Below are 26,174 nucleotides of genomic sequence, written 5' to 3'. Positions count from 1 at the left end.
ATGTGTGGTTCGAAGAGCACCAGGATGAGTTTATCGTGCTTCGCTGACCACCAAACTTCCCGGACATAAACCCAACTGAAAATATTTGTGATCCTCTCGATTGGGTTGTTCGCGCCATGGATCCTCAACCACGATGCCGATTCCAATGATCACCTTATAGAACCTCACTGACTGTCTTCCTGCACTCTGGAAGCGGTCTGCGCTGTGAAAGGTGGTTATTCTGATTTTTGACAGGTGGTCACAGTAATGAAATTGGACTTCACAGTAATGAAATTGGACAGCATAGTATTTCAATATTGTCTTAACATTATCCTTAATTGAGTCTAGTTTTGATTTTTTAATAAAGTAATTAAGAAATACACAATTTTGTTAGTAAAATAACTGCACGAAAGCGCTGTGTATTTGAACAGCACAAGTCATGCCATTTCGATTGCCATCAATGTTTTAACTAATAGGGCCATTATATTTTTGAAAAAGAAACGCGTATAGTTCTGTGTTACATATCAGCAGTATACCATGGTGTTCCACAATTTCCTTCGGCCTAGTATTAACTATCTAGGAAATGCACTTATTGGAGCTAAGACTAGCAACAAGCTTTCTTTGCCGTCCTGTCCAATCTTTACATTTCCTAAATTTAGCCGCCTGTTACATTTCTGAATTCTAAAATTTTGCCTTCCATTGTGGATGCATTGCTTGTACCAGCTTTACCGCCGGCCCTGATTGGAGCCACAGCCTTTACAACAAATGATTTGGTATTTCCTTGTTAAAGCGGCCTCCTCTGTCATTCGTCAAAATCGGAGCATTAGTCGTCAGAATTGGCATATTTAATCTGCAGATTTTCAACATGCAACGTTTTTAATTTTCAGATAGTTTTGATAACGAAGTTATCCACGTATAGTCAATTCAGTATTTTCGTCCTCTGAAATATTTACAATTTCGTATTTATAAGCAATTGGAAAAAAATAGTTTTTTGTTATATTTATAGCATGCAACATATTTCACACTTGTTTTAGACCGCGTGACATCATTTCTTGACCGCATGACTTTTGTTTCTTCGTAAATGTTGATTACTTTTAATTTTCCATAAAATGGAAAATAATTAGTAGTTTCTTTGCAATATTAGCCCACCAGCGGTCGAGCGGTAAAGTCGCTGAACATTGGTAGTTCGGTCCGAGGTTCGAATCCCGCGAACGGGCTGGCTGCATGGGTGTTTTCGTGGTTTTCCCTATGTGTAACGTGTATACGAGCCAGTTTCCCTTAGAAAGTCCTCCACCAAGGCATCCCTCCCCTTAGGCAGATAGCCCTCGAGGTTTTGCCGTAATTAAAATAACCTAACCTAACCTTTGCAATATTATTCATTCTTTCCTGTTCTTCGTTCTGTTTTCCCTCTAAAGTGTTAACAGTCTTTAACTCTCCGTCCTCTAAAAAGGAATCAGAGTTCTTCTTTTCAGAAATATCGAACTCTGCATACTCAGCGAAAAGTACAACTGACCGTCAATTTATTGGGAGATAAAAGTACAGTCATGTCCATAAATTAAGGATAATTCGGAGTCACGCGGAAATCGAACTCTAAAATAAATATATCACCTGTAAAATCACTACACACATCTTCAAGAATCATATGCAAATTTCAGGAAGTAACTAGATGACACCGATGGTTGTAACAATGACGAGAGTGTAAGAGAGTGATATATAAGGAATACAGGCAAAGAAGTAAAATTGATCGCAGGCGCTTTATAAGCATTTCAGTACAATAACCGAATGGTTATGACACAAAGGACGCATTTGGATGATTTTTTACGTGGTAGAATTATCGGCCGTCTGGAATTTGGGCGTACCCAACTGAAAGTATCAGACGAACTTGGAATTGCCCAGAGTGTCATCTCCAGGCTTTGGCAAGGATTCCAAGATGATGATAATGTAAGTAGACGTTACAGCACAGGTCGGCCCAGAGCTACAACGCCGAATGAGGACCGGTATTTGGCAGTTACTGCCAAAAGAAACAGGCGGAGCACAGCGTCCGACCTGTTTCGTCAGCTCTTTTCAGCCACTGGTACGACAATTTCAAGGCAGACTGTTACAAATAAGTCAAATTTGTTTTGCTTCTAACTCTTCCTTTGCCTGATTTTGCATTATCCTTAATTTATGGACATGAGTGTATTTGGAGATGTAAGCGAAACATTGCATTGAAAAAAAGGTCTTCGTGCCGATAAGTTTCATGTCCAAGGATTCTATTTCCTACCGCTTCGTGTTCCATATACTGTTGGGCTTTATCTCGCTATATGGTGCAGTAAACAGTTAAATATGGATGAATGAGAAAGTACCAATATTTGATTCTATTACAGTAATAACTATCGGGTTATAGCCTCCGCAAAGATAAATGAATTGTATTTTTCCCGTACATTGGAGTTTTTCATTTTCTAAAGGCTGTTATAGTATTTTTCTAGTCTTCGTGAAATATATTTTTTTTAATTTCGCTAAAGCTCTTGCGGTGACCGCTTAAACAGGGAAGTATCAATGAACCTAAGTTAACTCTGCGAAGAATGTTTCCAGAATGACTCATTTCACAATGTGATATTCCACGACTTGACAATGAGATATCCCCTTCCCGAAGAATATCTAAAAACTTAAATCTTTAAACATAGATTGCAGATTATTGAGAAACTGAAAGCTTCTAGTTTTTTCGACAAGACCACCTCATGCAAACGCGCGAACCAGAAGTTTGAATGAGATTTAATTAGCTTATAACGGCAAATATTTGGATGATATTTATTATTTTTAAATAAAATAATGGCAATCGTTATTCTTTATGATGGTAAAATAAAATTTGGGATATGATCTGTGTTGCCTTTTTATATATACTTCTGTTTTAAAACGGGAATATCCTTTTGCTGGACTCTGTTTATGCTGAAAGATTGGTTTTTAAACATTGGAATTATTTTAAAAAAAAGATGTATGTAAGGCACAATAATTAAAGGTTATTTAAATAAAGAACTACAATAATTGATATTTAAGTGCATTAAACGACAATGAATATTGCTAATATTCTGCAATAAATCTTGCTCAGTTAGTAAATATAGCTAATCTAAATAAACTCTGCTGAAAGGATTAATTTATTTAATTGATTACGCGTGTATTTATCCTTTTTGCAATATTACAGCATGTCCTTGTTATCTGTTATATAATTAACACCTTATTCATTTAAGCTTCACGAGTAACACTAACACATTGAGCAGCTGCTTGTTAGAAATAACTGTCATTTACGGAAATAAATATTAAGTTGCATGTTTACTGTATTATTTTTGAGACCAAGTTCTCGTATTTAAATATATTATTTATAAGTTCCAAAATTCTGATACAGTTTTTGAGCTGAGATCATTGTCCATCTTTAGTGAGATTATTTATGCAACATAAGCACATAATGCTTCAAAATTGTCTTTATGAATAAGAAGCTGCACTTTGTTTCAGAACTAAATGATCTTACTGAATTCTTCACTTAATTGCAAATTAAATTGTTAAGCACTTTATAAAATGATCAAACAATTCAGCTTTTTAAAATTCAAAACAAATTTTATGTAATAAAATATTACTGAAAATTGTTAAGATTATATCTTTAATTTTAAGGAAGAAACTCGTGCATGAATGGTAATAAATATATGGAATAAATGATTATATTTCTCGATAAAAGAACTTAACGAATCATAATTTCTTTTTGATTTCATAACTATATTCTGCTTTTTGTAATTAAGCTTGCAAAAGGCAACTAAAAGTTTAAGCTAATAAATCTTATTCAATTTGCAGAAATGATCTGTGCATTAATTCTTTATTTTTAGTGAATTTTGAATAAATTTATTTTGACTCAATGTAAAGGAAACTTTAATGCTTCACTAACGAAATAATACATCTTGAAAGATAGAAAAAGATACAATAATATAAATATTCTAGCCATAGCTAAAGTTTGAAATTCTCAATCACATTGGAGTTTGCACAAATCAGATGTGAAAAATAAATCATTTAATTTTTCCCTGAAATTTCATCATTTGCATATCTATAAATCTTAATTTATCTTCTTTTCAAACATTTACTCCGAGTAAAAATTTCATTGAATAAATCTACAGTTTTATTAAACATTTTTTCTGAACATTAAAAAAAAATTCAAACCTATATACATAAATATTATTCTATTAATATACCATTCTAATTAATATAAACGTTTTAAAAAGTTGACAATGAATAGCAATTAACAATAAACTATCAGTTACTGAAAGTTTCAAAGTGAAGTACTTATTCACAAGTCACATCTATACACACTGATTCTTTGTGAAATTTGATTTGATTTGACAGTCATTTGTTATTTTCTTTTCTTTTTGCAGTATTGAAGATGTAGTTGATTTAGTGGTGATGTAGTGTGTGAATTAGACTTATGCTGGGGAAATGCTGACTGTGTGCCTATTGTAACATAATAAAAATACCACTTGTTCTAGTTTCTATTGTTTTTATGGATGCGTATGTAGTTGTTGTAGTGAACTTTTCACGCGCTGAGTTCTTAACGTATTTTCTCTACCTTTCTGCGTATCTTTCTATTAGATCTATTAGTGTAGTTCTATTGTAGTTCAGTTCTTAACTCATGTTTTGTGCATGATCTACTTCTAGTCCTGTTGAGCATTTGAAAGACATGAAATATAATTTATGTAGAATGTTCCTAAGCATAATGTCAGTACACCTGATTTATTACATTATTTTTTGCATCTTTGCATTGATATAAATCTCACTTACGTTCATGCATTTACTCAAATTATTATCTTGTAGAAATACCTTTCTTAGATACATCTAAAGATTTAGTACCTATAAACAAAGTTGTATAACAATCTATTCTTAAAACAATTTCAGGCAGTGTTTGTAATCAGGCTATTTACTTTGATAATGCTGTTTTTTAACTGATTGAAACAATTAATTTAATTGAGGAAATAAATTAGCCTCACACAATTTGTGTGGGTTCTTTCACGCAAATATGTTAGCTTAGTACCTTAGATAATCGTCAACAAAACAAATTTTGGAAGACAGCAGTCAAACGTCTAGCCAAGTTTAAACTCGATTGAATTTAAACTAGCTCAAATCCTGGTGATTAAACAGGTTGCATGGGCGTTTGCTTGTTTTTCTTTATGTGAATATGAGCCAGTTTCCCTGAAAAGATTCTTTATGAAAGCATCTCTATCCTTTGGCAATTAGCCCTCGAATGCTTTGTGCTTTGCCTTTAATCCATTAACCAATCAAAAATGTATGTTTGGTAGACTTTTTTATATCTGCAATTCTGAACATTAAAATGGTGTTCTTATTTCTGTGATTTAATTTTTAAATGAAGATGCTGAAATAGCATTTCAAGTTGTAAGGTATATTTTAATTTTATAACAGTTATTTTAAGTTTGTGCTTCTTTCCTATCCTTCCTAGCTTCAGATTACAGCTCCCTACCAGAATGAGTTTTTAGAATCGCGTTAAATGCAAATGAGAAGAAGAATAGTATTTAAGAATAGTTCCACTGACTTCGCCTGAGAGAATTAGGATTCCTGGATAGAGTACGTTTGCCTTTGGGCTACATCTCTCTAAGCTGTTATTACGCTCGGTTGTATTACGTGCCTTTTGATAGCTTTGCTGGCTAATTTAGTATTGAGGGAATTGTGTTAGCTTCGGCTAAATCTCTTTAGTTAGTCATTAGTTAGCTCTCATTTCTTACATTTTGAGTTCAAGCTTAAGTGGAGGCTTATCCTGTACGCCCTGAGATAGAGGCCGACTGTTAAATCTTTATTTTGAGCAAATAAAGGGTAAGTAACCCTTCTTGAGTTTACGTTTCTGTTCTTGGACTTACGATTATTCGCTTAGCTTAGTTCGCTTAGTTCACTAGGTTCCTTGACATTACATTCAACGAGATAAAAGTGAGGAACTTTACAAAGTTTTCGCTTAAGGTCTTAATCCGAAATATTTTCTTTCAAAATTAAAAAAAAAAAAAAAAAAAAAAAAAAAAAAAAAAAATTAATTTACATTCTTTTTAAATCTTGCTTAATTTGAATAATACTCTAAAACTGAATTCTCTTTTTATCTATCTAAAATTCATATATTTGAAAATGAACTGTTAAAGAATTAAGCATTTAAAATAATTTTAAGAGCTATAATAATCTAAAAACTCAGTGATTTCTGAGATATTTTGGTACCTAGCAATGTTAGATGCAGTTCGGTAATGTTGTTTTTGCTTCGTTGCTTCTTAAAATGGCACATACCGTTTTCCTTAGCCTTTTTAACGTGACTGATCTCTATAATGTGAACCATACACTGTAGGCAAATTATGTATGTTCCTGTGCTATTTAATTATGATAAGTAAGTTTGATTTCTAATTGCTTTATATGTTATGTATATCATTTCTATCTTTAAATATTATGCACATCATTTGTAGATTTTAAAATTTCAAAAACCATAAGCTGGAGTATATGTTAAAGCTCTCTATTAGTTTTGAAAATAAGCTTATTTAATTAAAATATAATGAATTATATGTAATGGTTTTATTAAATTCTAGAATATTTTACTCATTTTACGACAGAAAAGATCATTGTTTTATTCATCCATTGTAAATTTTCAATGGCGAATCTTTTAGTTATTTCCAGATTTGTTTAATCGCGAATATAGTTGACGCATTAGATCTACAAATACAATAGGTGATAGTGCGCAGATTAGCAAATATTTACGTAAGGATTATATACAGAAAGAGTTATGAGATAATTGTTTTGCATATTTATAATTTCAAATAAACCTGGGTGTAATCAGTACGAAACTGCAATTTAATTCAGTTTTTTAAACTTTTATAATAGCTTGCACCGAAGATTCAAAATATCATGCCTATTTGCCTGACATGATGTTTCTTTAAAGCGAAAAATAGATTCTACAAAATTTATAAGGATATCTTTTAATATCTGCAGCAGCAAACGCTATTATTCATTTAAAGTAAATTATGGAACAGCTAAGGCTTGGCGCCATTATTACTCTATGTATCTCTATGAAGCAATGGTAACTACGGAATAGTCTTTACTCATCTTTATCATAAATCAGTTGTTTGAATGGCCCTTTTTTCCTGGCGATTTATAATTTTTCTTAATTTTGCTATTCTTTGATTGATTTTACACCATGGTTGATTATCGAAACTTCATAGGTCTCCCCTCTCTCAGAAATTCTGTAACAGTCGTTTTGACGCTACAGTTTTTCTTTTGCCTAAATAGTTTTAAGTCATCTGATCTTTCCATAAAGATCAATAGAAGAATAAAACTGATTAATAAATTTCAGTAACAAATTTTGTTTATACAGGATCATGAACTTGTCGTGTGTGCTTAAATTTGCTTTATCTGCTTCAGAGCCTGATAACTGCCAAAGTCTCCGCAGATTTTAGAGAGACCCAAAACTGTGACAGTTTCCCATAATTTTAGGGTACAATACAATTCCTCTTTTTTTCATTAAAAATGAGAGAAATATACTCTGAGGGCCTTTAAAATATCGCTAATCATATAGTCCCAAACTGCTTAAACAGAGCTTAGGAATGAGTATAATAAATATCTTGGTTGTTCAATACATGTAGTTGGCAAGTTCGAAGTTGCGTTATGCAAATCCCAGAGATTATTTTTAACTGAGTTACGATGATTCTTCTAAGACGGCAGTCTTAAGTAAATATTTCAATTTATTGGTCTGTAAAATGTAAATGCAAAACTTTAAAATAGATAAGTCTGCATTATGATGTCCCAAATAGGTTATTATTGTGTCACATTTCAGAGTTCTTTGGGAAATCCTAGAACATTTAGATGATACGTTTCTTGGACTTATCTTTAAACCGCACTTATCCCTATATGTAGTATTAGATTCCTTTAGAGACAGAAGAAATGTTTTATCCAAAATGTTATGAACCCTTTCCGCATTTTGTACTTTTGTTGCATGGAAATATGACGAAGTAGATGCACATTACCCTTTAGACTCTGTAGATCGTGTATTCAATACTGCGTATCTTTCTATATTTCGGATGACAATGCTTACATATTAGGAATGTAGTGCAACAAAGGATGTTAGTTGCAGTAAATTTTACATCATTAATGAATTATTAATAATTAATTAATGGATCATTCATTAATAATTGATGGCTTTTTAGTAAGTTACATGCATCTTGAAATTTACGAATATTATTGTATACTTAATTTTTATTAATGTTTTATGTTTCAATTCAACTTTGAAATTAAATATAATAGCATAATTATTCTACAGATTATCAGATATAACTTTTGTAAATATCTGTAACGTTTGGTTTACTTGTAGCTTTGATATATTCGTTTTTTACATTGTCATACCTAAAAATGTAAGTACAGTTTATCCAGTATATCTATTTTGATAAAACTAGGCGTAAAATATGTGTTTGAATTTTGTAAAATGTTTAAATCATTGCCGATTGATGACATCAAACACAAAATGCTTATCCATGTACTTCCAATTAAGCTGCAGTGTTTGTTAGAAACATACATATACATATCTAAAAAAATGCAAATGATCATTTTCAAGAAAGTGTCGATATTGATGAGCAGTGTGAAAATTAATGAACACTTTGTCTAATATAAACACGTTTTTGCTATGGTAACATCGCTGTATTGAAAATTAAAATATAATACATAAACTTACAAAAACTGCTTACCTTTGTTTTAAATCTAAAGCGTGCCCCTTTATTTATTGTGCTTCACGTCCTTCTGCCTTTTATTTTTCATAATACATTCACTAAGATTAATTTTATTTAGCACATAAAATTTATTTTTTAATCTGTGTTTCACTCGTGCTAAGATCCCAGGATAGATTTATTTGTATACTCGGAGTTTATTTACTCTATCCTAAATCATTTTTCGATATACAGGTATCTTTCAAATGCTCAACGAATTGCTGTGCTGCTTTGTATTTTCAACTAGTAAAATAATTACGCTTTTCTTTCAAATGCTTGCTGTGAAACAATCGTTTAAAACCAAAGCATTTTGTTTAATCAACTGTCGTGTTTTAGCCCATCCAGCTTTGCTTATTCGCTTTAAATTCTAAATATTGGTGACGTAGTCTTGTGTCGTAAAAAGTACTGTATCCTATGATTCTTAACTGTATAGTATTATTATAGTTTAATTCTCATTTAGTACTATTTCCTGCCAAGTAGTAGCCATAGTATTCTACAAAACCTTTTATAGTACCCTTCTCTATTATTAGCATTATACCTTTATTTAGTATTCTTCTTACTGCTAGCGCTATACAAACTATTCTTTTAGTGTAGCCCTCAGTAAGATCCAAATCACTCGTTTCCTGGTAGTCCTGAAGATCAGGTCTTTAAGAGATTATAGTCCTTTATAGTCTTCTTATTCTTCGTAGAAACTTTATTTTCTGGAGAAAAATAAACGTAGATATCCTCACTTGTAGTTACCTCTTTAGTTATCCGTCGTAGTTAGTTGTAGTTGTAGCGACCGGAGGGGTAGATAATGAACCCCATGGACTTTACTTCGAGGTAAGAACCCTTTAGAGTTTGTCTCTGAATTCATTGTTTAACATATTGTGATGAAGGTACCCTTTTAGTAAATCATAAGGGTATTTCTTGTCTCATTCTGTCTGTGTATGTGATATTTTACTGTGTACATTGTATGAGAATTTTTTAAATGATTAATATTATCAGGGTTTGTTTCCACAAATGGAAATATATCAGTATTGGAGCTTTTATTTTTTTATATTCCAATTTCTTTTCTTATTTAAAGATGTTTATTGTTTAAAATATATACATATGTAGATTATGAAATGGATTGAGTTATTCTGTACTTAATTTAAACTGGTTGTTATGTGAATATTGTTATAGATTCCTTCATTTATAATGAGTTAATTATTTTTTAAATTTCTCTCTTTTTTGCAACTGTAGCATCAATATTAATTCTTAATAGGTGCATATAGAATATTTCAGAAAGATTGCATGATTAGGTATCTCTCAAAGAGTTGATCTTAGGCTAACGATCCCAGTTTAAGAAAATTATAAAATAAAATAAGCCTATAGATAGTGTCGGTTTTGTTCAACCTTTAGTAAAAAAGTTGAAATTTAAATTTTTGTACCTTACCCGTCAAAAAGAAAATCTATCAAAAACAAATATTTTTCTTATAGTAAACCAATTCCCATAACCCCCCTTCCCAAAGTCTAACCTTATGCAAGCACAATTATCTGAGGCACCTAACAATAAATTTTTGGAGACCATATACTGTATTCCTGAACATAACTATTACGTATGTAGTTTCGGGTTCAGATTTCTAAAAGATACTTATTATGTCAATCAAACATAAGCTATGTATTTAAAGTGAAAACATGAATTATGCATTGTGTACGATGGCAAAAATTAAAGAAACAACTATAAAAGTGTGCTTTATGTTAATTTTGGGAAATCATGTCTAATGAAAAGTAGTTGATTGGTAGCTCAGAGTCAATATTATCACGTAATACAATCAAATTAACATTCTCTACGCCAAACTATGCGAATTTATGCGGCCGTTCTTTCGGCACATGTAGAAAAGAGTACAAAAGATTCTAATTTCAAGGATTGTACGAGTAGCTGAATAAAATTTTCGCTTGTGGAAATTAAAAAACATCATTACGGAGGCAACAAACAAATTGCGAGATATGGCTTGCGATTGGGAGAATGGAAGCAGGACAGACAATGGTACAGGACTGTAAAGACCTAAAAGCAGCCAAAAACGTCATGGCGAGAATTGATTTAAAACACTAGTGATATAAGCAGACAACAAGCTGATGGCCGAATATACTGTCAGGATCGTAATTTAGCAACAAATGGTAAAAAAAAAAAAAAAAAGACAACTGAGGTTAAACCAGATTACTCCTTAGGTACAACTCGACTATCCAGATTTATCATGAGTAACAGGCTGCATAAAAGAGGGTTACATGGCAAGGAAATCCATGATTTGTGTTCAACTAACTTGGGCTTCGAAATGCAGTTGTAAAGAGATCAGTGAGTAGGATTCGAGGCAAATGCTCTTTTACTGATAAGTCTCGTTTTTGTTTGGAAAGTGATCTCAGACGCGTTATAATCTGAAGGGAACAAAACACTCGAAATAAACCTGAAAATATTCTTAAAAGGCATCGCTGCAAAATTAGTTGAATGATGGCATGGGCGGGCATCATTTTGAATGACCCCATTGGCCTACAAATTTTTACCGGTGCTGTTGTGAATGCTGAAATATGAAGAGATTATAGATTCTTGATTCTTATATCTACTTCTTTGTGGGTGCAATCGATAAGTTCCTCAATAGACGATAATATTCTTCCACATCTGCGCGGCTCTTGTGACTATTTTGAGGGCGAAAGAATACAGAGAGTGGAGTCCTTCGCATATTCTCTGGATTTAAATTTGATAGAACATATGTGGAAGCACTAAGGCGCTGACTTACATCTTTTCAGCCCCCTTCTAGCAGTTTCCAGGAGCTTAAAGACGCTATCCTTTGTGAATGGACTTTGTTACCACGGGAACTCCTGGACAATCATATACACAGTAAGAAAAATCGCTGCAAAGTTCGCATGTCAGTCAGGGATGACTATACTCTTTATTATTTTTTTTTACGTATCTTTAAAAATTTAAAGCAAAATTTTTTCTCAACCCCCGCTTTGTATCCTATTTCCTATGCTCTTATTTAAATTAATTTTTTTGCAGAAATAGGTAATTCTGCATTTTGAAGATATGTTAGACACGGCAAAATAAAGATCTACTACAGGTTCCATGCTCAAATTATCTGATTTTTTATAGTTGTTCCTTTAATTTTTCTTCCAAGTGTATTTTGTATGAGAATCTCTAGATGCTTATAATTACAAAGGCAAATTTACAGAAGGAAACTAGTTTAGTGTTAGAATTCTTTTCTTTTTGCATGTCTCTTTGTTCTTCCTTTTTAAGATGTGGGTTTAAAATTTCCATTTTTAGAAATTCGAAAACTCGAAATCTTTATCTAAGGTGATTCTCTTTCGGCACCTACAATCGAAATTCTCTACCGTCTCTTTTCACTAGGGAAAGATGTTTAAGTCATATAATTTCAATCATAATTTCTTAGCCGATCTTGCGTATTACACAACTGATAGCAAAAGAGATCTTTATTTGGATAAAGGAGTCACTTGCTAAATAGAATTTCCTCTGCTGAAGCCATGTGTAAACATTTTAATTTTTGTACCCCCCTAAAATTTGTCTAGCGACTACAGTTTTCATCATCTGATAGGCAACTTCATTTGTTTAGCCGGAATCACGGGTCTACGACTAGTCATTAAAGAGATATTTAACCATGTAATTATTTTGAAACTCTTTGTACATATGTAGTTTAAAATGTAATCATTTCTGAAATACTATCAGCAGTTTCACTAATGATGGTATTATCTAAAACTTGTAGCATGAGTTCCTGGCGGCATGTTATGATAAAGCGTGTTAGTTTGTAGTAGCTAATCTTCCTTTGTTATTACTTCCTGCATTGTTACTAACAAAGCTTCCTTTCCTTTTGCTCGCTTCCAGTGGAGCTGAATGGTCAACAGACGTCTCCGCCTCTACTAACTCAAGCACTTTCAGGTAACTGTTTTGTGTCGTCTTAAAGCATTTGTCTTCCTTAAAGTTATTGGTCGGCTTTTGGCTCTTTGTTTGTGCTATTCTCTTCATAACATTCATTTTAACTATGTTTTGCAAATTTTGTACTTTATTGAAAAATACGTGCATTAAAATGATGAATTAATAAATCATTAAATTTACGTTTTATTAATAAATTATTTAATTTGCGTTAAAATTAATAAGCGTTAATAAAACAAACAAGTTGAGTACTTTATCGGCTGTTTCTGTTTTTAATTCTTAATCCAGGAACTATAGTATGATGTTAAGAACCCTGAATACAGAGCATGAGTTCAAGATGACTAGCCATCATTTGTTTTCCTTTTTTCTATAAGATATCTTTAGCCATCTCTGCCAATCAAAATCTAAGCTGATGCTCTAGTATCTATAGTTAGGAATTGTGCCACGACAAAGTTCTGGGAGCACGCATTATGATAATCCTTGAATGGAGTAAGCCTCTATCAGTCGAACTAAACCTTTTACTGGAAAATCTGTTGAATTTATTAAAGAAAACGCACGTCGATGTTAAAAATTATGAGAATTTTCACATTTGATCCATTATCTCCAGAACTGATAGGCAGATTTTAATGAAATTCTGCATAGACATATATTGATTATATTGCAAAAAATACATCATATAATCGTGATACACACGCATGATCGTATACAATACTCGTGATATACACGCATGATCGTGCGAAGCGTCACAAGGAAGTCTAAAATAGAGGCTGCAAGATCGAGCAAAAAAAGAAGCTAACAGTCATTCATATAATTCTTCACAGCATGGCTGCCTGTTGGAAATTAAACAGTTTCTTAGTCTCTATGGAAGTCGATCTCACTACTGCAACAATGCTGGTTTTAGATCCAGGAAGTTTCTCGGAGGAAGAAGACGAGTTGCTGAAGATCGTCTCAGACATTTCTCTATGGTTTAGGTCTGGAGATTTGGCTGAACTACCAATTAGTTGAGTATTCTCACTTTTCACGCAATCACACACTAGATTAGCTCTATTTGTACGAGCGTTTTTATTCATAAAAAGCAACTGAGGCCTAATTCTTTCCCTAAAAGGGTACGCTTAGTGTTGTAAGATTCTTCTTTATACCGCGAAGCAGTCACGGAAACTTTGTCAAAAACGTGAGTGCCGTACGCCGGTCATATATGAAGCTATCAGTTCTCTGCTATTATAAAAGTCCCATTCTCGAATGTCGGAGCACAAGTAGTGAGCTCATGGCTCTCTTCTGATGAAAATACGTCAAGATCATAGGAAAGTCAGTGTGGTAGCGGTGATTTAATAATCAAAAATAATATACGGGCGTGCTGACCTTTCATGCCTTTGACAGAGGCTCTGTGACTCTGCGAGGTCTTAGAGGAAGAGATCTTAGAGCCGTATTCGCCTTTTTCAGAATGGAAGTTGACCTTTAGTTTACTCTGATGAACGACAATGCTCGTTCGCATCGGGCTAATCTGATGAAAGAATTGTGATTATGGAAAATGAGGGTGTTAATCAGATCGCCATCCAGATGTTTAGACCTAAACCCTACAGAACATGTCTGGGGCGTTTAGTTATCATTTTCTCGCTTCCAGAACTCTCCAGCATTTGAAAACAGCGTTGCGGCAGGAGTGGGACCGACTGCCCTAGGGACTCATAAACTGCCTCATTAGCAGTATGAAATGATATTTTGAGAGTTGTTTGACAGTTACAGGATACAATACCTCACATTAGCTTTCTGTTTTTGTTTGATTTTTGCAGTCTCTGTTTTAGACCTTTCGGCGCTAAAGGGCCCTAAGTACGATTATGCTTGTGTATCATGATCTGCTGCTTAGTGTTATTTTTATTCATTTATACTTTTAATTATTATATCGACCTATGTCCATCCCAGATTTTATTAAAACCTGTGCATCATCTCTGAGAATAATCGACAGAATGTGAAAATTCTGTTAATTTTGAACACCAGTGTAGAGAGCTGCAATGACATTAATTGGGGAAAATCTTGAGAAGACCTTTTTTGTTGTGCTGCTATTGGTGAAAGCCAGTGATCATATACCACTCACACAAAGTAGCAAAGGGACAAAAAGTTGGCGGGTTCATACCTGTAATAGCAAACAGGAAAAAAGGCAACATTGTAACAACTTGCTGTCCAGAGCGAAAATTCGGAATTTACTTTGCTAGCTTTCTTCCTTGCTGTTTCATGTGTACTAATTTGTTTCCTAAACCCTACGATAAGCCTCTTCTGTACTTAAAAATAAGGACTTAAATTTATTAATATTTTTACTTTTGAATAAAACTTTTGTAGACTTTGTAATCTAGTTGAAAATTTTGTATTTTTCTCAATTTTTTTCATTCTGCGCGGTATGCTATGATTATATTTGAAGATTAAAGAGCTAGTTGTTTTAAAAATTCTGTTAATTTTTCTATTGTTCGAACATTTTATCAATTGCATAAATATTTTTTAATAAAATGTATTGTACATCTCATTTTCCCTTTCTTGAAGCTGAATTAACTTTTTAAATCATGTGTGAAATAACCGACACTGCAATCAAAAATATAAAAGAGTTTCATATTTCATCTATTCACTTTATTACGATTACATTGGAAAGAAATCTATGGACATAAAATTAACTACTTTTGTTTAATTTGTGTGAAAATTACTTGAACAGAATTTTTAGAACTAGCAGCTTTGAAGGCCTTTCTTTGAACTTAATCACCTTAAATCTTTTCAAGATTTGGTAGAAATAATTAATAAGGGAATTTTGTTGTATTCAGTATTTTCCTGAATTTCATTACTTCTCATTTTGTATCTTTATTTATTTCATTAATATATATATATATATATATATATATATACTATATTAATTAACCGTAATAAATTGCCTAATACTTTCGCAAAAGCTGCGAAGTAATAAAATAATAATTTATTTACTGATGGATTATTTAGTATATTATCTCCTTTGATAAAGGTAGTAGAATTTTAGTGTCTTACAGTAATATCTCACGATTTTGAAATTCATTTTAAACTTAACGGAACTACCAATTTCATAATGAATTCTGTACAGTGCTTTAACTTAAATTCATCTCACTTAAAATCTACCTACTTAGCTTGAACTCATCATATTAAATACCTGTAATTCTTACTTGAGTAAAAGACGAAACACCTTCGCATTTATTGTTATTGGGGTTGATTTGTTCCCCTTGAAAAGTCAACCAATTTCCGGTCAATGACGATAATTACTTGGTTTGTTGATTAAATTTTCATTTTTTAAATATTTCCATTTTCAATTTATTTAATTTTAAAAAATTTCAAGATTCATTTTTTAAATATGCTTGTAAGTTACTTCATTCCACTAAAATTCTACTACCTTTATCAAAAGATATAATGCACTAAATAATCCTTTAGTATATAGATATATATTAATATATATATATATAGTTTAGAAATACTAATATATATATATATATATATATTGTTTGTTAATATTAATTAACATATTTACATTCGATTGCAGTAATACAAGTAATGCAATACAAGTCTAAAAATACTAATTTAAAATACTAATTAAAACACCGTATAAAATTTATTTATTATAATAACGTATGGTTTTAATTGAATTTCTGTTCCTTGGAGATGGCATTACAAAGTTTTCTAATGATAAATTATGTGTTTATTACTTTGCAGCTTTAGAGCAAGTTATGGGCTTATTAATATATTCTTAATTACATATATATATATTATATTAATTACATATATATATATTAATTATAAATTTTTAAGTTTAAATAAATAAATGAGAAAATAATAGTAATAATATTATGGCTGTTGTTAATGGATGCCATTTTTGATTGCACGTTGAATGTTAACAAAATCTGACTCGGTAATATTAACATTTATATTTAATTCTAGGATGATATATACTTTAACATATATTCACTTATACACAATCACATTGCATGTAGTTACAAGATGAGCATTTTTCAGTTCGCAAGTCCGCATAAGTAAAAATCAAGAAAATCATATTACAGCTACGATAACATCACGGAGGGAAAGAGAGGTGAGTGCGTGCTTCACCGACGGCAGCCAGGAACCGAGTAACCAGTGCGAATTTTCCTCCAGAGAGGAAGAGGGAGAAAGCTGGTAGCGCCCTCTCTCGGGGCAGCAGACAAATAATAATAATAAAGAGTTCCCTCCCCCCCCCGAGTACCAAAGGTACGATGAAAAAAATCAGTTCACAAATATCTGGTGTTGAAGCGTACACGTCTTCCCGATCGTGTGACGACTGGTAGAGCACTGGGAGGAAGTGTAAGGTCGGTCGAAGGAGGAGTATCCGGAGTAGCAGTTGGATCCGGGGAGTCAGGAGGATCGCTGGTCACAGGAACCTGAGTGTTTGAAGCTTCGAAGAAAGCAGGCTTCAGACGATCTATGCTCAGGACGGTTTCCTTGTCGCGCACGAGAACGGTGAAATGCTTATTGTTACGTGCACAGACCTTGAAGGGTCCATCGTATGGAGGAGTGAGGGGTGGTTTGACCGCGTCGTTTCGCACAAACACGTGAGTGCAAGTGCTCAGTGCGTGGTGCACGAAAGGGGCAGATTTGTTGTGGCCCGAAGTAGGAGTCGGAAACAGCTTCTTCATCGCCTCTCGGAAAGTCTGGACAAAGGATGCTGGATCGACTGGAGCAGAGGATGGCTGAAAGAACTCAGATGGTAATCGAATAGGTGTGCCGTAGACAAGTTCAGCGGATGTACCTGCGAGGTCTTGCTTGAAAGAAGAACGCAAACCAAGAAGCACAAGAGGAAGTGAAGTAGTCCAACGGGTGTCATTACGGCACTTCAGGGCTGCTTTCAGGTCGCGATGTAAGCGTTGCACTATACCGTTGGTGGAAGGATGGTATGGTGAAGTGCGGATTCAGCGTATTCCAAGCATAGATGTCAGAGAAGCGAAAAGGTGTGACTGGAATTGTCGACCTTGATCAGTAGTCACAACTGATGGTACACCAAATCGTGCAATCCAACCGGTGATGAATTGTCGAACCACAGAGTCAGCAGAGATGTCCTTGAATGGGAAAAGCTTCAGGCCAACGAGTAAATCTGTCAATACAGGTGAGTAGATATCGATAACCGTCAGATGGTGGCAGAGGACCGACGATGTATATATGGACATGGTCGAATCGTTCGGATGGCATCGCAATTTTTTCCAAAGGGCTATGTGTGTGCCGGGTAGCTTTTGAACGTTGGCACATAATGCAGGAACGAGTCCAGTTGGCAATTTAGCATGGATGGCCAAACGAATCTTTCTTGTACGAGCTTTTTGGAAGCCCGGATACCTGGGTGCGATAGGTTGTGAAAACAGTCAAAAACTTTTTTTCCTGAACTCAAGTGGTACATAAGGTCGCAGTCTGTTGTTGGAGGTATCGCACAATAGTTGGAAGTCCCGAGTAAGTTGTAATGACTGGAATTTCAGCGAGTAGTTTGGGTCTTCACTCAGACGTTTTAGCTCCTCATCAGTGGCTTGCGAGTGAGCAATAAGCGTGAAATCCAGTGGTGCATTGGTATCGATGCCCTGAATACGTGAGAGTGTATCCGCGACGACATTGCTGGAACCTGATATATGCAGAATATCAGTGCTGAATTGAGCTATATAATTTAAATGCCGAATTTGTCTCTGGGAAGCAGAATTTGATTTTGATGTGAATGCATAAGTTAGAGGTCGGTGATCAGTAAATATAGTGAAGTGTTGACCTTCAAGATTATGCCTGAAATACTTAATAGCTGCGTAAATAGCTAATAATTCTCTGTCATACGTGCTGTATTTTTGTTCTGTAGGGGACAGCTTACGTGAGAAAAATCCTAGCGGCTGGTAGTCATTAGAATGTCGAACGTTTAAGACAGTTCCGATGGAAATGTCAAAAGCGTCGACCATAACACTCAGCTTTTGGTTAGGAGAGTGATAGGAGAGAGTTGCAGCATTACTAAGATCGTGTTTACATTTTTCAAATGCCTGATTAAGTTCGTCGTTCCAAGGAACAGGGCGTTTATCATTTTTACGTGAGTCTTTTAAGAGTTCATTCAGTGAAGCTTGGGTCTCGGCTGCCTTTGGTAAGAAGCGGCGATAAAAGTTTATCATGGCTAAAAAACGTCTGAGCTCGACAATAGTGGTAGGTTTTGGGAAGTCGGCAATTGCTTTCGTTTTCTCAGGCAGGGGTTTTACACCTAAGGCAGTAATGAGGCAACCTAAAAATGAAACAGATGGTTTTCCGAGTACACATTTGTTAGGGTTTAATTGCAAACCATGTTTATTCAAACGATCAAACACTTGACGAAGATGACGGATGTGCTCTTCTTCGCTAGTCGATGCAATAAGGATGTCGTCAAAATAAGGGATGCAAAAATCCAATCCAAATAAAACTTCATGTATAAAACGTTGGAAAGTTTGGCCTGAATTTCGTAAGCCAAACGGCATAGCCAAAAATTCAAAAAGACCAAAAGGGGTTGTGATGGCAGTTTTCGGAATGTCTGCAGGGTTAACAAGAATTTGATAATAGGCACGTGCTAAATCAAGTCTTGAGAATATGTTCTTTCTTGAAAACATTTGAGTGCAATCCTGAATATGGGGTACGGGATAGCGATCCGGAATTGTAACGGCATTTAAGCGACGATAATCCCCGCACGGTCGCCAGTCGCCATTAGCCTTACGAACCATGTGCAGGGGGCTTGCCCAAGGACTTTTTGAAGGCTGAATATTGCCTTTTGATAGGAGAAAATCAAACTCTTGACGTGCAGCTTGAAGTAATTCTGGAGATAATCTTCTAGGTAATAGGAGGTCCTTTAGTTTCAATGTGGTGGAAAATCGTTGACATTGGTGGCCTCTCAAAAGTTTGCGAAGGATTCGTCAAGCTAGGGTAATCGGCAAGAATTTTGTCAAATTTTGAGTTACCCATCAAAATATGAATGCTAGTACTGAGCGGGTTCACATTAAGAAGTTTACCGCAAGAATATAGTTTTGTTTGTCCATCAATTAAAAACGGTTGTTTTTAACGTCTATGAGTAAGTTGAACTCTGTGAGAAAGTAAACACCTATGATGGGTTGATTGACGTCTGCCAGAATAAAAGGCCAAGTAAATGAGCGACGTAAGTTTAAATTAATGGTCAAAAGTTTGGTGCCATACGCTGCAATTTTAGTGCCGTTAGCAGCAAAGAGTTCCAATGCAGTTGGTATTTTGGCATGCTGACTGTAACTCTTGGGAATCAATCAATCAAAATTTGTACACCTCTCCTGCGAATAGTTACGCAACTGAGGGAATCGACCTACAGTGAACTCCCATATCAGGCAGGGGGAGGTCGTGGCAGGTAGGCCACATAAAACGAATTCGACTTCATGGACTGGAGTCGTGGGACACAAATCCAAAACTTAGCCTCAGCCCAATTTTACAAAACCACTTAGGAATTTGAAACTAATTCCTTAATGTCTGAAGTACCGGGTCCCACACCGGATCTTATCCTCAGACTGAATAACTCCAAAAAACCTCCGCTTACTGGGCCGGGGAGGGGTCACCACTCCCTGTTCTCGGCTTTTCGACGGAGGTGTGACCTGAAAACCTGATGGACTTGACCGGTCGTTTAAATGCTCCCGCCAGTACTACACAGGCAGCGCGTCCCATCAGGACATTACCTAGCAAACTCGGTGCCGTCCCATACCAAGCTACAGAACCATCTGGTATACGTGTTACGCCTTTTTCCCGGGGTCCAGCCATACAAATGACCCAACCCCGGGCTCTGGAACCGCCAGGCTCCTGATTTTATACCCCCGTAGCCGAGACTGCCTAGGTACATAACTCTTGGGAATGACAGATAAATCGGCTCCGGTGTCAAATAAAAAAAGTCAGCTTTGAGGATGAATCGGCCAAAAGAATTCGATTGATGTGGCGGTCGCAACGTTGGCCGGCAAGCGATCGCCGATCTAGTTTTCCGACTGCTGGAAATTGAACTGAGAAACACGAAAATCGTGCCTTGGAACCAAATTTAGTATGCTAGAAACAGATGTTGTTGCACGGTTCTTTATACTGTCGATAGCGTCCACTAGATCTATTACGCCTACTGTTGCGTTTGGAATAGTCTCTTCGTTCACAGGAACACTCACGGCTGTTTTTGAGGGCTAGCGAAAGTTCATTTACCTGCTTTGTCAGCTCTGCAACTTGCTGTTCAATGGGAGAGGTAGATGCCGTAGCAGCACTATTTATGTGCGGGAGAGTTGTGAGATCTGTAATTTTATCAGCTACAACTGCTAGTTTTGGAAGATCATCACTTAAGGCAGCAAGAATACTTTGTGTATTTTGCGGGAGACGGGATATCCATAGGGATTTCAACAAAGCTTCTCCAACGGTCTCTCCAGCGAGGTTTCGCATACGGCAAAGTAATTGTGATGGGCGTTGATCGCCATGTTCTAGCCCTTGAAGAAGTGTACGTATCTTTGACTCCTCACTTTCAGAATGCAATTCAATTAAGCGTGTTTTTAGTGTATCATATTTGCCAGTCACAGGTGGGTGTAAAACGATATCACAAACACTGTTGAGGATATCAGATTCGATTGCAGATATCACATGATTGAATTTCGTGGAGTCAACAGTGATTCCGGCGATATCAAACTGGGCCTCTAGTTGTGCAAACCACAAAGTAGGGTTGACCTTCCAAAATGGGGGAGGTTTGAAGGAAACACGTGAAATATTAAGATCGTCTGCGATGGGTTGTGGTGTAGCCATGATTCACAAAAACAAATATATATTGCCAATATGACACAAGTAAATACACAATAATCAGTCACTAATAAGTTCACATACGACACTAGTGCAAAATAAATAATGTAAACATTAACGTGAGAGAAACACTTTTGCAGGTAAGCTATCCGTATATAAGCATAAGTAATACTAAGAATTTGAGTGGCTTACCTCCGAATTATACGAGAAATATTTGCTCAGTCAGCAGCAGATTCAGCACAACACAATTCACTTATAGAAAAAATATTCCGAAAAAACTTATTTTATGATATGTAACCACGTTGTACGATTTATATGGAGATCACTTCAAAGCACTTTGACGATTTACATGAGACATGATAATTCACAAGCACGTTGTTAAGCAGGCACAACTGTTTTTCACACTATATTACTGATGACATGAAAATAATGATGGATTACGCTAGTAGTTTGCATGAACAGAAATAATTTTCACTTCATAGCACATTATAATCACAGAACTTGAGGATGCAAGCAGGTTACAGGAGGCACGTGTTCACTAACTTGACGAGTCACCATTTATGGCTGTTGTTAATGGATGCCATTTTTCATTGCACGTTGAATGTTAACAAAATCTGACTCGGTAATATTAACATTTATATTTAATTCTAGGATGACATATATTTTAACATATATTCACTTATACACAATCACATTGCATGTAGTTAGTTACAAGATGAGCATTTTTCAGTTCGCAAGTCCGCATGAGTAAAAATCATAAAATCAAGTCATATTATAGCTACGATAACATCACGGGGGGAAAGAGAGGTGAGTGCGTGCTTCACCGACGGCAGCCAGGAACCGAGTAACCAGTTCGAATTTTCCTTCAGAGAGGAAGAGGGAGAAAGCTGGTAGCGCCCTCTCTCGGGGCAGCGGACAAATAATAATAATAAAGAGTTTTCCACAATATCAACATTTATGGAATAAAAACTTTAAGTGATGACTGCGTAGTAATGCTTTATGTTAACCTTATACTTATTAATACTTAATTGAATAAAATTAGATGCCTCAGGTTATTTCAGTATACTGCAGACTTAGCAGAAAGCTGTCGAACTGAAAAATCATAACGTTTGTATAAATATAGTCGTTCGATTTACTTCTGTGTACTACTTATATGAGGGCCCACCAGCGGCCGAGCGGTAAAGTCGCTGAATACTGATAGTTCGGTCTGAGGTCCGAATCCCGCGAACGGGCTGGCTGCATGGGTGTTTTCGTGGTTTTCCCCATGGCTAACGTGTATACGAGCCAGTTTCCCTTAGAAAGAAGGCATCCCTTCCCTTAGGCAGATAGCCCTAGTGTGCTTTGCCATAATTAAATACACCAACACCAAGTACTACTTATATGAAATAATATAAATAAATAGTAATAAAAATCATACTGAAAAAGCGCTTTTGCCGATAACATTTCTTTTATGCACTCTTAGGTACTTGCATGAGTGCATGATCTTATGCATATAAATTATAGTTGCTGATTATTAAGAAGAAAGCATTTCAGGAAACTGAAAGTGATGGAGGTATTTGGGAAAGAGTATTTTTCTAAAGGTGACGAATGCTTGTAGAGCTTTCTGTTGGCCGAGTTGTTATGTTGATGACAGATATTAAATATGAAAGTAGGAAACCAAATAAAAGGCTTTAAGGTTTTGAACTTGGAATAAAATTAGCAGTACATTAAATAAGTGAACATTTTAAAAAATCACATAAGTTTTTCCTGAAGAAGATAATTTTCTTTCACTTTCATTAATTTCATAGATCCTGTGTACTAGATCATACAAACGAATTAGTCTGTTTTTTCAAATTAGTATATGCTGAATCAGACATAATTATCCGAAAGTTAAAATATTAGCTTACCAATAAGAGAGTGCCTGTATCTAATTTTTAACAAATAGGGTACAGTTAATTAATATTTTAATATGTATTTTGTATTCTATAAAAATGTATACTGTTTAGTTAAAAAAGATCAACAGACAATCATAAAATTTTTCATTAAAATTTGCTTTACGTCTCAAAAACCTAAAAAGGTCTATCATTAATACATTTTATGGAAGATTTGCTGTATCTGTTTAAATGTCACAAACTATCGTTTTTCTCATAATTAGTTACTGATGTTATGACTTTTCAGTGATCAATAACTATGGGCCGCAAAGCTTCGCCCAGCCGACGTCACCGGCCAATAGCCGTGGTTTCCCGGCTACCAACAGCCCTGGACCCATCGACCTCTATACCTCTGGTCAGGACAGTGTCGGCTATGTGCAGGCCACCAGCCCCCAACCCACGGGCTTCCCACCTATTGCTGTAAGTAGGGTAAGTAATACTCTAGCTCGCGTGTGTTAGTGACGCGTTCGGGTGTTTATTGGAAATTTGTTGTCGCAGATTGAGAATTATGCTGCCTAAAGATAAATGAACCGTGATCTTCGAAGTATGGAAATGTTTAATTTAAAAAGAGGTTCATCTTCAAAGATAATCTTCTTTCTTCGGACATGAAATAATTATAAAAGTTATTTAAAAAAAAAAAGAAATTCTATTTAATTTAGTCAAAATATTCTGAAGGCAATGAAAAAGACGAGCTAATACTACGGGATGCTGGAAATATGCCACCTCTAGTATAAGGCATGTATAATTTACGGTGTACATACTGACAGCTCTATGACAGCTGTATACAAGCGGATTATTCCTAGAACTGCTTTTATATGAAAATCCTTTCCTATAACTCTTTCCTATAACTAAACTGTGAAGATCCGGCGCAACAAATTTTGCGCTCAGAGCAGTAATTTCAAGATCTTTCTACTCATCTATCGCAGCTATGAAATGTTTTGTTCCACTACCAATGGCATACCATTACTGGCACGCTTCCAAAGCATTTAAACCCGTCTATTGGGCATGCATCTGAAGGGATTAAAGAGCATGCTTTTTAAGTTAATTTAGCGAGTTGTGCAGTTATGTAGCTGAAGACAGAGGAAAAACGGCGGACCAATTACAATCACGGCATTTTAAATGCGTTGATTTGAATCCCACATGCGCAATTGTGCTCTTGGTTGTGAACAGTACAAAATAAATAAATAAATAAATAAATAATATCTGTATTTACTTGTATAGGTACTTACGTATTATCCCATGACCGTGAAATTGTCACCAAGCAGTGTGATTTAGCTCTAGTTATGGATAAGCGTAACGTAACAGCACACTCATAACATCTGCGTTTTCACTTCATCTGCGTTTTGTTATAACTTTGATTGATTATGAATAAACTATGTTTTATTTTCTTGAACAGAAGGATATAAATTAATTGTCACTGCTGTATTTTTTCGTGCATTTTGAAGGGAAAAAGAATAAAATTTGGGACCTTCCTGCTATGGAACAGTAAGCTGTGGATTATTTTCAAAGTTAAGGGATCCTCAATGAGAAAAGTGTGTATTAATGGACACGATAAGGGTCAGCTGAGTATGGCCGACAAAACCAAGGTAGATTGAAACAATTACCTGCTACTTTGTACTGACAGTGTTCTAAACAAAGCTTCCGGTAAAATTGAAGGGGCTAACAAAACAGCAGAAATTTACAAATGCGTGCTTACAAAGCGCAAAACTGAAGCATGTCGAATAATGATTGTTTATTAAATAAGGAGGCATCAGTTCCTTGAAAGTTCTCCAAGAATGATTGGCGCAACTCCGTCAACTTTTATGGTTTGACGGTGGCCAACTTTCCCAGTCGACGGGTTAATACGTAAGTACTCCAATATAAATTGGCTTTTGTTTAATCTAAAAATTACATTTATCACTTTAATGAATTTTTAATCAAAGATGAGGTTATGACTGATAATTCCCCTAAAAAACTTTAATCCTTATAATGTATTTCAGATAAGAAAATTAATGGTGATAGTTATTTTAGCAGCAAATTACATTTCCTGATATTCCAATGTTATAATTTAACTTCTAAGTACCAGATCTGTGATACCACATGTTCAGTCAAGTTTTGCTAAATTATATCAAATGAATAATTACATGAAGCGTACACAGTAGGCCTTTCTTCCGATGGCTTAAAAGAATCAGTTTGGTAACGCAATTCTAATCCTTGATGAACAAGCTCATTGAGCAACTATAGTACTTGTAGAGTGACATTTTTATTTTCATGATAGTACCGTAATTTCGCGCGTATAGTCCGCATACTATCTGTGTTTAAAATGCGAATTTTTGAAGCTGCGGACTATCCACCTGTGCGGATAATACGCTGGTTGTTCACGGTTAAAATTGTTGAAATTTAAAAAACACGCTGTCGTGAACTGTCGATGATCAAATATAAAAAAAGCGCGAGATTCCAAGTATCCTTCGCATTGCTTTAGCACAACTGCCGGGAGGGGGAAAAGTAGTTGATGCGTCTGCTCGGTTTTTAGGAGCCATAGTAGCAAGTACCTGGAGTACGAAAAAAAAAAAGCGTGATTCGTTTACTTATAGCGTGGTTTGGCCTTGGCAACACCGAGTGAGTGGGGTCGAAGGTCACATTTCATTACCACTTATCACGAGGATAGCACGTTGCACAGTATTTTGTTTTCGTATTTTGTCTTTCTTTCATCTTCGCTAACGTTGATGAAACATCGCCGGAGATTTACTGCTGAGAGGTAGTTGAGAAAACTGAAAAAGATGGAAATAGAGAAGCGGGCCGTTATTGGTTTAATCCTAGTATCCGGTGCACACGGGATTTGACTACTTTTGGCGACTTTATGATGAGCAG

The 26,174-nt window shown here is 35.1% G+C and overlaps 1 protein-coding gene across 9 annotated transcripts in view; it reads left to right on the top strand.

Annotated features, from left to right (window-relative positions):
• LOC118199468 (RNA-binding protein Musashi homolog Rbp6-like) overlaps nucleotides 1–26,174 on the top strand; it is a 1,078,296-nt gene that overhangs the window by 1,031,185 nt on the left and 20,937 nt on the right. For 5 of the 9 annotated variants that reach the window (XM_085822043.1, XM_085822040.1, XM_085822039.1 and 2 more), the window contains exons 12-13: nucleotides 12,586–12,639; nucleotides 23,572–23,753. In XM_085822043.1, coding sequence (XP_085678169.1) covers nucleotides 12,586–12,639; nucleotides 23,572–23,753 — 236 coding nt within the window. The remainder of the gene's footprint in view (nucleotides 1–12,585; nucleotides 12,640–23,571; nucleotides 23,754–26,174) is intronic. The other 4 variants (XM_085822041.1, XM_085822047.1, XM_085822045.1 and 1 more) reach the window with 2 other exon arrangements.

The sequence above is a fragment of the Stegodyphus dumicola genome, chromosome 8 (assembly GCF_044657685.1).
Source record: "Stegodyphus dumicola isolate Sdum_Otavi_A_Nest chromosome 8, ASM4465768v1".
Lineage (NCBI taxonomy): Eukaryota > Metazoa > Arthropoda > Arachnida > Araneae > Eresidae > Stegodyphus > Stegodyphus dumicola.
This window is presented reverse-complemented; position numbering and strand designations above follow the sequence as displayed.